General features: G+C 49.4%; 1 protein-coding gene across 1 annotated transcript; it reads right to left on the minus strand.

Moving 5' to 3' along the window:
- Nucleotides 1-1,257: 1,257 nt before the first annotated feature.
- nxnl1 (nucleoredoxin like 1) lies at nucleotides 1,258-6,960 on the minus strand. Its single transcript, XM_038784890.1, has 2 exons — nucleotides 6,576-6,960; nucleotides 1,258-2,453 (listed from the first exon to the last, which is right to left on the minus strand). Exons 1-2 carry the CDS (start codon nucleotides 6,899-6,901, stop codon nucleotides 2,180-2,182), a joined length of 600 nt encoding a protein of 199 aa, XP_038640818.1. The 5' UTR covers nucleotides 6,902-6,960; the 3' UTR covers nucleotides 1,258-2,179.
- Between the last annotated feature and the right edge of the window lie 2,584 nt (nucleotides 6,961-9,544).

The raw sequence follows: 9,544 nt of genomic DNA on the forward strand, positions 1-9,544 counted from the left end.
GGCGAACTCTTCCTTTATACTCGGGGGGGGGGGGGGGGGGGGGGGGGTTCGCACTCTTTTGGGCGGTCCTTCGATTTGGGCCTTGATTGGGTGATCCCTGGTCACTCCGTTCGATTCCTTAGCCAATAAGTGGCCGGGGATCTGGATGACTGGGCGTGTCCCAAGCGGTCATTGACCCCGTTTCCCTTGGACAGGGAGTGGCGCCGAAATGTCTGGGACTGTCCCGGTTGCTGGAGTACCAGTCCTTTGTGTTGGGGGAGATGGGCCATCGCCTGCTAATCGGCCTGATTAACCTGCTAATGGGACAGGGTTTAGATACCGTCTGGACTTTGCTGACGGATATGCATTTCAGGCTCAGAACCTGCCTGACTCTTGGCTTGTCCATTTTACCCATCAGTCTTTGTGAGTTGCTCTGAGCTTAGTTGGAAGTGGCCATGTCAGATGGTTACAGCACCCAGAACCCACATGGGTCACATGAGCACCCCCACCCCGGGGCCGCAGGCTGCCCACCACTGATACTAAGCACTGGAGGATTAGACGTGTGGGAACAATGAGCTGGGAGAAGTGAAAGCAGAGTGATTGGGATTGACGGATAATGCTTGGTCCTGGATTGGTTTTGATTCCATGATTGGGGGGGGGGCTTGGGGGGCTGGAGAGGAAATTCCCAGACTATTTGTCTCCATCGATCTTATTTTGTTTCTGTTCTTGACACACCCAGATTCTGGGGCGGGTGTAGGGTTGCCAACAATGGTTAAGTGCATTCCTGGATGTTTCGTAGAATTTACAGTGCAGAAGGAGACCATTTGGCCCATCGAGTCCGCACCGGCCCCTGGAAAGAGCACCCTACTTGTGGATCACATGACTTGCCCCCTCCCCGCCCAAACTCCAGCCGTTAGTCGGCCAACACTCCCGTCCTCATGACGTACTGCCTTCCCGTGCAAATTGCATAGCAAAAACATTGATAAATCAATTGGATGACGCTGACAATCGAACAATCTTCTTCCAGCCCCCTCCACCATCATCATTTTCAATTTTAAAAGATATGTGGCAAAGCGAAATTAAACAAATCGATCTTTTTTTCTAATGTCCAGCGGTGTGGAGATTGATCTACATCCTCCCCTCCTTCAGTATTGTGTGGATGTAAATAAGTCAGATACAAGATAACTGGTGGAAACAGAACTTTGTCTATATATATGGTGCCTTCTTTTAAAGAGTCAGTGCCAAAACGAATTGTTTGTCATAAAGTTCCACAGCGAGCCGACTAAAAGATTCCCTTTAATGGTCAGTCTTTAAGGTGGTAATATACACAGTGCGGGATGAATCACCACTGTCCACCAGGTGCCAAAGACTGCATTCTACAATCAGTAGGAACTCCGTTATAAAGTGTGATTTAAGATTAGGATCCATTGTTACAGGGTGAGACACAATTATTAACTTGGCGAATTCAAGCAATCATTCTCAGGAGCTGCTAATCCTATGTCAAAGATATTCCAGGGACCCTGTACTTTTCATTAATTCCCTATTCGCCTCATCACTAATGATGCCGTCGGCTACAAGTGGCATCGCGCACAAAATTTACCGTCACAATCCGTTTTCCAAGTATTTGTTGGAAAGAGATTGCAAAGGTAAGCATTTCACTGTTTGACATCTTGTTTCAACTTTCTTACAATTCTATATAATATGGGGGTGCAGTGGTTAGCACTGCTGCCTACGGCGCCGAGGTCCCGGGTTCGATCCCGGCTCTGGGTCACTGTCCGTGTGGAGTTTGCACATTCTCCCCGTGTCTGCGTGGGTTTCGCCCCTACAACCCAAAGATGTGCAGGGTAGGTGGATTGGCCACACTAAATTGCCCCTTAATTGGAAAAAATAATTGGATACTCTAAAAAAAATTTAAATTATATATAATTTTATTTGCAAATAAATCTAGCTGGGTAACTTAGCCTGCATGCAGTAATCTGGTGGAGTGTCTTTTTCCCCATTTCGAGGTGACAGGAGATTATCAGGAATTCACCTATTCTCCAGGACACGATATAGCAGTTTGAAGTTGGGCGTTGCGAGCACATACCAGGAGACGGGGGGGAAAAAGATTTTGGGGTAATCTGTTTTGTAAATGTGATACACTCCTGGAATGTGGAAAGTGTCAGACGGAAGCTCAGGCTGTATCACGAAAAGCTGCTCGCTACGTTTCATGGCCTTTCTCCTTCCCTGTCTTCTTAACCTTGTACTTCAGCTGCCTCAGCGAGTCAGTCAGACTCTTCCAGGTCCAGTCCTCAAAGTCTTCTGCCAGCAGGAAATTCCTGTCGATGACCTCGGATGCTTCCCACCAGTTCTTGAAACAATCCACTCCCATCGTCGAGATCTCCGCCACTCCGTTTCTGGTGATAACTTCTCCATTGGGTTTGAGAACGATGACGCTTGGGATGACCTTGATGCTGTATTTCTTTAGTAGCTCTCTGGAAAGTAAAACATAAACATTTATTAAGAGTCCATGTTACCGTTTCAGATTGGACCCTGAAGGAAACTAGTATTCGTACAATGCCGTCCACCATTCCGTGACATCCCACAACGATTCATGGCCAATGAGGTATTTTGGGAGGCCGTCAATGTGGTTTGGTAAGCGAGCACAGCAATATCGCAATTGCCATCTTGGGTGAATGTGAGGGGGCGGGGGGGGGGGGGGGGGGGTAGGGGTGACACATGTCAAGGGGGGGTAGGGGTGACACGTGTCAAGGGGAACCACAACTCAGCGGGGTCTCACTTCCTCGCCAGATGCTGACTGCCCTTTCCACAGGCCTTCCAACCACGTCCTGTGCCCTCTGTTCTGCTGCAGCGAGGGGCGGCAGATCCACTGGTCTCCCTCCGGTCTTCCCCCGCTCACGGCCGTGGTGTGCGGGGGAAAAAAAAACTCCAGTTAAGACAGTCCAATGCATACAATCCGGGGGGGTGGGTAACTGGCGGCTCCGTGGCCAGGGTGGCGGCATGTGGGGCAGGGCGGGGGTTTGACCCACCGGGTGGGGATGGGGCTACGGGTGTGCGGGACAGGGGTTGATGCCAGGGGCACCGTGCTTCTTACTCATTTTGGCCACCATGAGGAGGTCATGCAGTTTTTTTCCAAGCTGGACGGTGTGGCCCACGACGCTGACGGCCTCTGGCGAACGGCGGCTAGTAGTCTCCTTGGGTACAGAGTTGCCCGCCTCTTCTCCAAGGGGTTCAGCAGTGTCTCCAGCTCAGCATTGGCAAATCTCGGGACCGTTCTCCTTACTGCCGTCTTGTTGGCTGGGATGAATGTGTGTGGGGAATGCAGTGTGTATATGCGGCTGCAGCTTGCCCACCTCCCTTAGTGTCAATCCCGGACCTGGTGAATTCAGCAGCGTTTCTCATTGGAATCGATTATGTTCCATGTGGCGCTGATGCTCGCCCCTTAATGGTCCGTGAATTGGTCTAGATGTGGCACCAGTTTTGCTGTCGTAGAACTCGGCGAACCCTGCCCCGGCCTCGACACTTAGTCTCAGGAACGGACAAACCAGCTGACAACGTTTTGGCTTCAACAACTTTCTGTGGTAGCGAATTCCACAGGCTCACAACTCTCTGGGTGAAGATATTCTCTTCATCTCTCTCTTAAATGGTTTACTCCGTATCCTTAAACTGTGACCCCTGGTTCTGGACTTCCCCCATGATCAGGGACATCCTTCCTGTATCTAACCTGTCCTGTCAGAATTTTATAGGTTTTTATGAGATCGCCCCTGTATAATTGCAGCAATACGTTCCTGCTGCTGTACTCTAATCCTTTCACAATGAAGGCTAACACACCATTTGCCTTTTTTACTGCCTGCTGCACTTACCTGCTTACTTTCAGTGACTGGTGAACAAGGACACCCAGGTCTGGTTGCGCATTACCCCGCTCTCAATCTATACCCATTCAGATAATAATCTGCCTTCTTGTTTGTGCTAACAAAATGGATAACCTCACAATAATCCACTTATACTGCACCTGCCATGCATTTACCCACTTGCTCAACTTGTCCAAATCTCACTGAGGCATCTCTGCGTCCTCCTCACAGCTCACCCTCCCACCCAGCTTTGTGTCTGTGGTGATTGTAGACCTGAGTAGATGCAATACAACTGAGCAAGCACTAGAGGGAGCACGGGAGAGCTATAAATACACAGGGGCAGGAAGTGAGGACACACTTCACGGAAGGCAGAACTCGTAGCAGGACACAGAGACAGGCAGGCAGCATTTGAGGTAGCCGTAAATTAAGCTCTGAAGACAGAACAAATTCACAATATAGCATCTTCTCCAACTTTGAGACTACGAGTTTTATTAAGACACGAGGAACAACACAGTGTCTTCTGCAAATTTGGAGATATTACATTTAGTTCCCTCATCTAAATCATTAATATATATTGAGAATAGCTGGGATCATAGCACCGCTCCCTGCGATACCCCACTAGTCACCACTGCCATTTGGAAAAGGACCCTGTTGTTCATGATCTTTGTTTGCTGGCTGCCAACAGACTTTCTATCTCTGCCTATCACTTTTTATAGCCCACTTTCTGTCTTTTGTTCTTGACTGTGTTTCCTCTTCTCTGACTCCCTGCATAGGTCCCCATCCTGCTGCTATTTTAGTTGAATCCCTCCTCCACCACTCGAGCAAATACTCCTGCGAGGGCATCAGCCCCAGTCCTGCCCAGGCATAGCCCGTCCAGTTTGGCCTGGTACCCACCTCCCCCCAGAACTGGGGTCCCAATGTTCCAGGAACCTGAAACCCTGCCCCTCGCACCATCTCTTCAGCCAAGTGTTAATCCGATATATTCCTGCTATTTCTACATTGACGAGCACGAGGCACTGATAGTAACCCTGCGATCACTAACTTTGAGGTCCGACTTCTCAACTTACTTCCTAAGTAAGTTCGGCTTTTAGGACCTCATCCCATTTTTTACTTGTGTTGTTTGTACCACGGCCACTGGCTGGTCACCCTTCCCCTCCAGAATACCCTCTCAGATAACCTTGACCCGAGCACAAGGGAGGCAACATATTATCCTGAAGTCTCGTCTGTGGCAACAAATTTGGCTGCTGCTGCTGCAAACCCCCCCCCCCCCCCCCCCCCCCCCCCCCGGGCTTCCAGGAGCAGCGGCTGGAGACATGTTCTGCACACATGCTAGCCTGGGCACTGGAAATGTCCCCGGCCTCCCACATAGAGCAGGTGGAGCACACCTTGTCTTTAAGCTCTGCTGCCCTGATTTACCCCATTAAATTAAACCTTCTGGAAGATACTTAAAATCAAATAATATCAATTACTGTCAGGCCCTTCTTCCCTGGTTCCCGTTACTACAGAATATAGCTCTTTAAATCTGTAGACCACAAAATATAGACCTTACAAAAAAATAAGCAATAAAAGTACTCAACAGTAAAAATATTTACCCAACTCTACTCATCCAAACAGTTGCTTCGACTTTGTCATGCATCACTTTTGAACCCGACATCACCTCAGGTGTTCCAAACTCCAAGCTAGCACTCAGTCTCACTCCTTGTTGCTTAGGAACATAGGAAATGGGAGCAGAAGTAGGTGATTCAGCACCTCGATTCTGCTCCGTCATTGAATCAGATCACAGCTGATCCCTTCCTGGTCTCAAAGCCATCTCCCTACCTATTCCCCATATCCCTTTTAACCCGTTTTAAAATCAGGCCCCGAGTCACTGTCCGTGTGGAGTTTGCACATTCTCACCGTGTCTGCGTGGGTCTCACCCCCACAACCCAAAAAGATGTGCAGGGTAGGTGGATCGGCCACGCTAAATTCCCCTGAATTGGAATAAAAAAGAATTGGGTAATTTAAATTTTTTTTTTAAATGGAGTTGAGGAGGAATTTCTTCTCTCAGAGGATCAGTAATCTTTAAAATTCACTGCCCCAGAGAACAGTGGAGGCTGGGTTGTTGAATATATTCAAGGCTGAGTTGGAGAGATTTTATTTTTTATCCACAGGGTTATGGGGGAGGGGCAGGAAAGTGGAGTTAAAGCCACAATCGGATCAACCACGATCTTAGTGAATGGCGGAGCAGGCTAGAGGGGCTGAATGGCCTATAATCTTGTTAAAACCGAGACGTTGCTGGACTAGGAGCTGATGTAGGTGAGCAGGTATCGTGGCAATGGGTGAAGACAGCTTGGTGCAAGTAAGGGGGCACAAGGCAGCGCAGGTTTACGTTCATCTAATCAAAATCTCATGGAATTTCTTTTTACGAACTGCTTGATCTTGTACACTTCCTTTGGACACATATTCTCTTAGAACTTAGAACAGTACAGCACAGAACAGGCCCTTCGGCCCTCGATGTTGTGCCGAGCATTGTCCGAAACCAAGATCAAGCTATCCCACTCCCTGTCATTCTGGTGTGCTCCATGTGCCTATCCAATAACCGCTTGAAAGTTCCTAAAGTGTCCGACTCCACTATCACAGTGGAAGCTTTGGTGCTTCGAATCTTTCGTTACCCACCCTCTCCTCCCTCATTGGCCTTTCCCCCTCACTTCTTATGTCATTTCCGCAGCATTGTTTTAACCTGCTCCCGTGCGGCGACATGTTTACCTTTTGTACTTGTCCCGGAAAGGCAGGTACAGCCACCTCCTGTGCAGGGTCTTGAGGTATTGCTGCTCCCTCTCCTCCGTCTGGTCCTGGGAGATGTATACGGGCACCAGCTGAGCTGGCCGCTCCACGTAAAACTCGTCCATCAGCCGGTTGGAGAAGTCCTGCAGCGCGGGGGCGAACCCCTGGCACTTCGGGCACTCTCTAGCGCCAAAGTAGAGCAGCACCAGCTTGTTGCGCACCTTGTCCTCCAGCTGCTGCGGCGTGTCCAGTTGGTCTCGATCTCTGTTGTTCACTATCAAGGTAATCCCGTGGAACAGGTCCGCCATGGCGAACAACCATCTCCGCAGCAGCCCTCTTGTTGCTCAATCAGATTTGCCTAATCAGGATTACTGTCAGTCAGCCTTTAATTAAGCTACTTCAGTTCTCTGCTCCGTGTCCTCAGCCTCCTGCACGGTTCCAGTGGAGCTCAATGTGTGAGCTCAAGGGTCACTTTATTTCAGCTGGGAGCTGAATTTCCTTCTACAGCCGGTGCTAGTAACGGTTCAGCTACTGCCATTGACAACATTTCCAGTCTATCTTCACTTGCCTATTTACAACCCTTTTTGTCTTACACCCTGAACCCTCTTTGCCATTTACGTAGCAATGCATAGAATCTCCACCACAGGAATAGGCCATTCAGCCCGACAAGTCCCTGTTGGCACTTAAACTCCACATGAGAGGGCAGCACGGTGGCCTAGTGGTTAGCACAGCTGCCTCACGGCGCTGAGGTCCCAGGTTCGATCCCGACTCTGGGTCACTGTCCGTGTGGAGTTTGCACATTCTCCCCGTGTCTGCGTGGGTTTTGCCCCCACAACCCAAAAATGTGCAGGGTAGGTGGATTGGCCGTGCTAAATTGCCCCTTAATTGGAAAAAATAATTGGGTAATCTAAATTTATTTTTAAAAAACTAAAAAAAACTCCACATGAGGCTCTTCATCGAATCTCATCGAACATATCCTTCAAACATATTGGATTCTCAGGGGGTCAGGCAGGGTAAATGTTGGGAGGGTGTTTCCGCTAGGGGCTTTTCACAGTAACTTCATTGAAGCCTACTCGTGACAATAAGCGATTTTCATTTCATTTTCATTTCATGGGGGAGTGTCGGACCAGAGGGCACAATCGCAGAATAAGGTGTACTTGAGGAGGAGTTTCTTCTCTCGGAGAGCGGTTAACCTTTGGAATCCGTTACCCCAGGAACCTCTGGAGGGCCAGGCTTTGAACATCGTCAAGGCTGAGATCGATATGTTTTTAATCAGCGGGGTAATTGAGAGCTAGGGAGAGACAGCAGCAAAGTGGACTGGGTGAGCGTTAGATCAGCCATGATCTTATTAAATGGCGAGACAGGCTAGAAGGGCCCACATCTGTCCCTGTTTCTTTCATAGAATTTACAGTGCAGAAGGAGGCCATTCGGCCCATCGAGTCTGCACCGGCTCTGGGAAAGAGCACCCTACCCAAGCCCAAACCCCCAACTTATCCCCATAACCCAGTAACCCCACACAACACTAAGGCCAATTTTGGATACTAACGGCAATTTATCACGGCTAATCCACCTAACCTGCACATCTTTGGACTGCGGGAGGAAACCGGGTTTCTTATGGACTTCCTTTCCCTCTCGAGTGACTGATTATAAGTTTCAGGTGATTGAGTAAAATGTTTTAAAAATGAATTTAAAGTACCCAATTCATTTTTTTTTCCAATTACGGGGCAATTTAGCGTGGCCAATCCAACTACCCTGCACATCTTTGGGTTGTGAGGGTGAAACCCACGCAGACACGGGGAGAATGTGCAAACTCCACATGGACAGTGACCCAGAGCCGGGATCGAAACCGGGTCCTCAGCGCCGTGAGGCAGCAGTGCCAACCTATTAAGTACAATGTTAAGTAGAGAGTTAACTAAGATATTGGACAAAGCACAATTAAAACCGAGCAGCCACTAGAATGATAGTGATTGCTATTGATGGAGTTTCAATTGAAGGTAGGAATTGGCACTTATATAGCGCCCCTCAGGACACCCATAAGCATCTTGCAGCCTGTGAGTAATTTTGAAGTGTGAATACGACTGTAACATTGGGAAACAGTGCAGCCAATTTTCACACAACAGGCTTATGACCAGAATATGAGCCCTGACTGTTGATTCCCTTATTTCCTATTTGTTTACTTTGACGTTGCCTTTTTAGAGCGGCCGCTCAGCCCATCCGAGCCAGGGGATCCACGGACCGACTGCGTACAGCGGCCCGCGACTGCCGCCGCGCCAAACGTGCCGGTGTCAATGGCGCAGCTTCTCCGCTCCGCGGAGAATCGCGTGCCGGCATTGGGGCGGCGTGGCCCGGTTGCAGGGATTCTCCGGCCTGGCTCTGGTCTGGGAGAATCCCGCCCCACGGTGCTTAATGGACATATACCTTTAAGTCGAGCCGAGGAAGTGAGGAACTCAAAAATTTCAAATAGTACACTGCGCTATGGAGCTTTAGCTTTTGAACAGAACAACTCAGACTTTCTGGCACTCGAGTGATCGGAGGGATTTGGTCCAATTGTTTGGCTGGAGGCCAATGGGTTTTTTCATAGAATTTACAGTGCAGAAGGAGACCATTCGGCCCATCGAGTCTGCACCGGCTCCTGGAAAGAGCACCCTACCCAAGGTTAACACATCCACCCTATCCCCATAACCCAGTAACCCCACCCTAACACTAAGGGCAATTTTGGACACTAAGGGCAATTTACCATGGCCAATCCACCTAACCTGCACATCTTTGGACTGTGGGAGGAAACCGGAGCACCCGGAGGAAACCCACGCACACACGGGGAGGGTGTACAGACTCCGCACAGACAGAGACCCAAGCCGGAATCGAACCTGGGACCCTGGAGCTGTGAAGCGATTGTGCTATCCACAATGCTACCGTGCTGCCCTTTTGGCCAAGGACAATATTCTGCCCGG

The sequence above is a fragment of the Scyliorhinus canicula genome, chromosome 25, assembly GCF_902713615.1.
Source record: "Scyliorhinus canicula chromosome 25, sScyCan1.1, whole genome shotgun sequence".
In the NCBI taxonomy this organism is placed as follows: Eukaryota; Metazoa; Chordata; class Chondrichthyes; order Carcharhiniformes; family Scyliorhinidae; genus Scyliorhinus; species Scyliorhinus canicula.